Here is a 5,481-nt window from a genome sequence, read left to right as displayed (position 1 = left end):
TTTCCATAAAGTTCATAAATTTGGTTTGTATTTGGGTGTTCTTCTATTTCATGATAGGGTTACTATCAGTTCTCTAAAATTCATAGTGGAAAAAGTCAAGTCGAGGCTACATAGATGGAATGCAAGGTAATTATCTCTAGCTGGTAGAGTTACGCTAGCTCAATTGTTTCTGCTCTTTATTCCTATCTATTTTATGCAACTTTTAAGGATCCTGCAAGAAGTTTATGATGAGATTGAGAGCATTGTTAGACAATTTATATGGGGATCATCTGGAGGGAGTAAAAAATTACCCTTGTTAATTGGAGCTTAGTTTGTCAACCTAAGGCTTCCGGTGGGCTTGAGATTTGTCAGCTGAAAGATCAAAATACCTCTTTTTTTTGAAGTTGGGATTTTATATTCTAACGAATCTAGAAGCTTTATGGGTGCGGGTTTTGCTAGCAAAGTATGTTGTTCAGAAAGGTATTCCATCATAGAAATGACTCTTTTCTATAGAGCGATCTTTCTAAGATATGGCCCCTGCTTAGAGAAAACATTTTTTGGTCTATGGTAAATGGTTACACAGTTAGATGTTGGGAAAATAGTTGGATTACAGAGATTGGGCCCTTGGTGAATTTAATCTCAACTAATACTCGCTTTGCTACGGACTGTTGTATTAAAAAGATGATTACTAAATGGGATGTTAGAATCTTGATCTCTTTCATGTATGGTTGCCGGAAGATTTAATTGGACGTATCTCTAGCATTCTGCCTCCGCATCCTTTAGCAGGTCCAAATAAAATTGCCTGGACGGGAACTTCATCTGGTTATTTTTCTATTAAAATCGCTTATCGTAAGGTTAAGGAAAGTTTGTGGAATTCTATAGAAGAAGCTTGGAAATTACCTTGGAAGGTTGAGGCGCCTCAAAGAGTCCAGGTTTTCCTTTGGTTGGTTTTCAAACAAAGATTGCTTACTCAAGGCGTGGTGTGAGTAATGATGTAAGATGCTCAGTTTGTGGTCATGGATATGAAGATGTGCTTCACGCTATTAGAGATTGCGACATAGCGAAAAAGGTATGGTTTCGAATCATTCCCTCTAATAAACTAACTGGTTTCTTTTCAGGTAATTTATAGGAATGGCTTGAGTTTAATTTGGAGAATCATATTAATATCGCTTGGGGGAAAGTTAATTGGTCGTGCTTCTTTAGACTTCTTGCTTGGTGAATTTGGACGAACTGTAATATAGTCACTTTCCAAGAAATGCAGTGGAATATAGAGGAGGTTGTTAAATGCACTTACATTTGGGTTCAATAATACAATTTTACTCAAAAGGGAGGGAGGTTTGGTAGTCATGCATCGAGTGAGGACTTTGTGGGAACAGACAAGTGCATTCGCATTAAGACTGATGAAGCTATTAAAATTAACACAAATTTCGCCTTTACAAATGGAGTTTTGAGAGACCAGAACAGAGATTGGGTCTTTGGTTTTAATCGCAGAATATGAATTTGTTCTATTTTTGAAGCTGAAGTGTGAGGCATTCTTGATGGTGTGACTTCGGCGCAAAAAAGATGTCATGACAGAATTCTGATATAGAGTGACAACATGGAAGTCATTGGGAGCATTAAGGAGTCCTTTTTGAAGGGGACAAATTCTAATTTAATAAGGCCCATTTTTCAACTTTTAAGGAAGGAGGCTAAATGGGCCATTGGTTATGTTCTTAGAGAAAATAATATGGAAGCTGATCAAATTACTAAGTTGGCTTTTGATAAAGAGGGAAGATTACAGTTATATGTAGCTTTTCCTTTAGTTTTCTTTCTAGTTTTTTTGTAACACTTCTTTTATTCACAAAAAAAAAGTGTTTATAAATTTTATACATTTAAATAAATTATTTTATTTTTCAAAAAAATCATTTTGTAAATTTTTTTTACGCATAAAGTAGCATATTCTTGGAATATAATAAAAACACATAGGGCCTAAATAAACTTTAGCGAAAGCTAAACGCAATGTAAATTTCTTTTGAATAGTTAATAATATAATATTCAAAGAAATGAATCAAGACAGATAGTTGGCCCATGTTCATAGTCTAAAGTCTAACATATATATATATTCTATTTGATCTGTTTTCCTACAAGGGATTAATATACAATTTGGTTGAGAACTTCATACTTGTTTTTCCTCCATATAATTATGTGTAACTTATGAATCACCCACCAAATCTACTATATATATATATTTTAATATTAATTTCATTATAAGTTCTTATTATATCTTCTTCTTTTTATAAAATGTCTAGAACTACCCTTAAATAGGAGGATAATGTACTTCAGCGCACTCGAACCTACGTCCTCTTATACTAACAACAATGTTGATGCCAATCGAATTAAGACTCAATCAGTAACTAGACTTTTTAAACTGATCAAATAATTTTAAAGTTGTCTTTGATTTTAGGAACCAAAACATTTGGATTGTTTGTGATAATGAAGGGTTTTGGAGTTAAAAGAGTCAAAGCGGATGAAATGATTCACTAAAATCGGGTTTTATATCCTGACTCAGTTGATTCATTTATTAAACTTAGAAAGATGCAGCATCTCTTACTTTATATCTCAACTTTTGTACCAGGAAAGTAACATTTCATAACCTAAGCAGCAAAGGAAATGTTGAAAAGGTTGCCTAGATGCCCAATCATTATAAGTTGTCGAAAAGAATGTTTTGCCACTTTTGCTTACTGGCACTAATGGAACAGTACATGTACCTCTGGTTGAACTTTGAGAGTTTGACCATTTTGATTAATTCTTTGTTTCTGCAAAAAGTTTTGCATTGCTTGTTCGTGTAAATAGAGGAAGAGATTCAGCAAAACGATCGATTTCCGATAAACTGAACAAAGAATCCAGGACTTAAATACTCTCTCTTTCTGCTGTTTGATGCCATCTTTCCAAGACTTATCTTTCAGCCTCTAAAACTGCTATTTTTGTAACTTGGCGTTTCATCTGAGATTTCTGAAGAGCACTGGCTTATTGCCTCTAATGGACCTGAGTCCCTCAATGGCTTGCATGTAACATGTAATCACAAACTTATTTAGCAAACACTCAAGGATAAATCCAAAAGCATATACTATATTGTTGAAAACAATCCAAGAAACCATCAATTACAGTATCTCCATAAGCACCTTAGTAACAGAATTCGATTACGTTAGCTCCGAAACACTCCTAGAGATTCAACAATAAGGCTTTAAATCACATGATTTCAGACTCTGTCCCACTCAAATTCCAAACCAACTTAAATTGACACGACACCAGCCAGCAAGCTCCGATATATTTCTCTCATTACGTGGGAACACAAGACATTCCCATGACCAAGAATAAGAACAGTTGTCTCCTTTGCAACTCAAAGTCGGGATTGGAAAAAAGAAAAGAGAAAACATAGACAAACACAAACTTCCACCTGTTCAAAACGGGTTACCTTCCAATAGGTCCAACAAAAACATGGTAATGCAAGGAAGATTTCAGATCAATTTAAGGAATGAAAATCTTGACTTCATTTATGTAAAAAGAAAAGCATAGCGCAATTCAAGTGGCAGAATTCATCCTAATTCAACTTACAATGGACAGACAAAACTGCCAGAGCTCAAAGGCGAAGAAGATAAGTAAATAAAAGGCATGGCAAAATGCGATCAATAGGGAAGGGCTTCATTTGGCATGTCCCAGTTATCTTCGTCATCCTCATCCCCCTTCTTTGTAGATACTTCCTGCTTGTTTGGTTGTGAAAATCTTGCTTGGGGACGCCTGATCACATATGCATCAGAGAAGACATAATCATCACTAATTATTATCAACCAGAGATAATATAACCACAAAACAGAATATGCTCATTGAGAGCTAAGATAAAAGGGTTGGAAATTGACCATGAACTCAAACAGAAAAAGGCAAGGCCTAACTAGTTCATGGAGGATGTAAATGTAGAAGAAACAAATAAAACTACACCAAATATGTTACATGTTCAACTAAGATCAGAAACTACATAGAATATACCCTTCTTAAACACTACTCTACAAGCTCAAATTTGAAAGCCTTGGTTCAATATACTGAAGTTGTCTCCTCAAACCATATTTAGAAATCAAATGCTGGGGATAACAGCTCAACTGAACACTATGCGCAAAGGAAAACAAAACCAGCTAGGCCTTGACACATTGCATTGGTAAATCAATCACAAGGAAACTGCATAGGCTTCAATTTTCATCGCTAAGAAACAAATACCCAACAATAATTTTCTAATTTTCCCCTTCATATCCTCCAAGCTCCACCAGGGAACCAAAACTGTCTAATCTCATATGAATTCTTCAGCCCTTATCTTTCTTTCCACCCCAATTAAAACCCAAAAATTCCAATGCTAAATTACTAAAAAAAAAAGTCAAACAAAAGAGCCTAAGCATATGACATACATTGCATAGCATCCAAAGTTCCTTTCTTTTTCTTCATTATCTTTACACAGTTTACAAAAACAAAGGAAAGGCCAAAATTTTACCTTCTACGATTACGCTTAGCAGCCTCGCGTGACTTACGCTTCTTCTCATCTTGCTTATTCTCAAAGAACCTCCTCCTCTTACACTCTTGAATAACACCAGCTTTCATGACCTCTCTTCTGAACCTGTTAAGCAGTCTTTCTTCAGGTTCATTGTCATCCACAATAACCTGGATATTGTAAGCCGATTTGAAGAAAAGGGTATTGGCATTTGCAAGAGAAGGGCATATAACTGATGACAATTCAGTGGATAAAGAAGAAGATTGATCCTCTGGAGCTGACCATGAGAGAGGAGCATTTTTGGGTTTTTGGGAAGAGAGTGAAAGACTGTTGAGAGCCGGTGGGGCTTTGGGTGGAGAAGGATTAGGAGGTAAAAGGAAGGAGAAGAAGTTTGAGAGTGAGAGTGAAGTAGCCATTGTTGTGGCCTGTGGTGTAGATTGATAGGCTCAGCCTGGCTTTGAGTTTTTCAGTTTGTGGATGTTTTCTGACTTTCCTTTCTCACATGGACACTATCCCTTTATGTACTATTTGAGGATAAGCTGACTCGGCCTTGATTGACTCTTAAAAGTTTAGGCCAACTTTGGGTCTTAAATTTTATTGGGTTCTAAAAGATTTTGGGCCTTTAGCCTTTTTCGAGTCTAAAAAATTAGGGAGAGGGAACTTAAATTTTTTTTGCCTAATTGGAACTTAAATTTAGAAACCGTAAATTAACTTGATGCTTCTTTTAGGTACTTTACTAATTGTTAAAATATGTCGACGCTACATTGATGACAAATAGCACGAGCACACATGTAAGCCTTATATTTTGATACATGGTAAAATAAAATAAAATGTTTAAATTTTATAAAAAATTATAATTTTTTATTTTTTTCACTTGTCGAAATGTGAAATTGTCATGTGCCATTATGCTATTGAATGTCAGTGTCACGTCACATATTTTAATAGTATTAATCAAATACTTAAAAAAGTGTCAAGTTAACTTATGATTT

The 5,481-nt window shown here is 35.2% G+C and overlaps 1 protein-coding gene across 1 annotated transcript; it reads right to left on the bottom strand.

The window, feature by feature from the left end:
- Positions 1-3,485: 3,485 nt before the first annotated feature.
- On the bottom strand, positions 3,486-5,032 carry LOC107956991 (30S ribosomal protein S21, chloroplastic). The gene is made up of 2 exons (XM_016892415.2): positions 4,496-5,032; positions 3,486-3,756 (listed from the first exon to the last, which is right to left on the bottom strand). Exons 1-2 carry the CDS (start codon positions 4,906-4,908, stop codon positions 3,645-3,647), a joined length of 525 nt encoding a protein of 174 aa, XP_016747904.1. The 5' UTR covers positions 4,909-5,032; the 3' UTR covers positions 3,486-3,644.
- Positions 5,033-5,481: the final 449 nt, after the last annotated feature.

The sequence above is a fragment of the Gossypium hirsutum genome, chromosome A05 (genome assembly GCF_007990345.1).
Source record: "Gossypium hirsutum isolate 1008001.06 chromosome A05, Gossypium_hirsutum_v2.1, whole genome shotgun sequence".
Classification (NCBI taxonomy): Eukaryota; Viridiplantae; Streptophyta; class Magnoliopsida; order Malvales; family Malvaceae; genus Gossypium; species Gossypium hirsutum.
The sequence above is the reverse complement of the archived record's forward strand: the minus strand, read 5'-3'. Positions and strand labels throughout refer to the sequence as shown.

Coding starts and splice junctions, on each gene's coding strand:
- LOC107956991 (XM_016892415.2), bottom strand. CDS start 4,908: ATGGCTACTTCACTCTCACTCTCAAACTTCTTCTCCTTCCTTTTACCT. Junction 3,757..4,495: donor GCTAAGCGTAATCGTAGAAG/GTAAAATTTTGG, acceptor ATATGTGATCAG/GCGTCCCCAAGCAAGATTTT.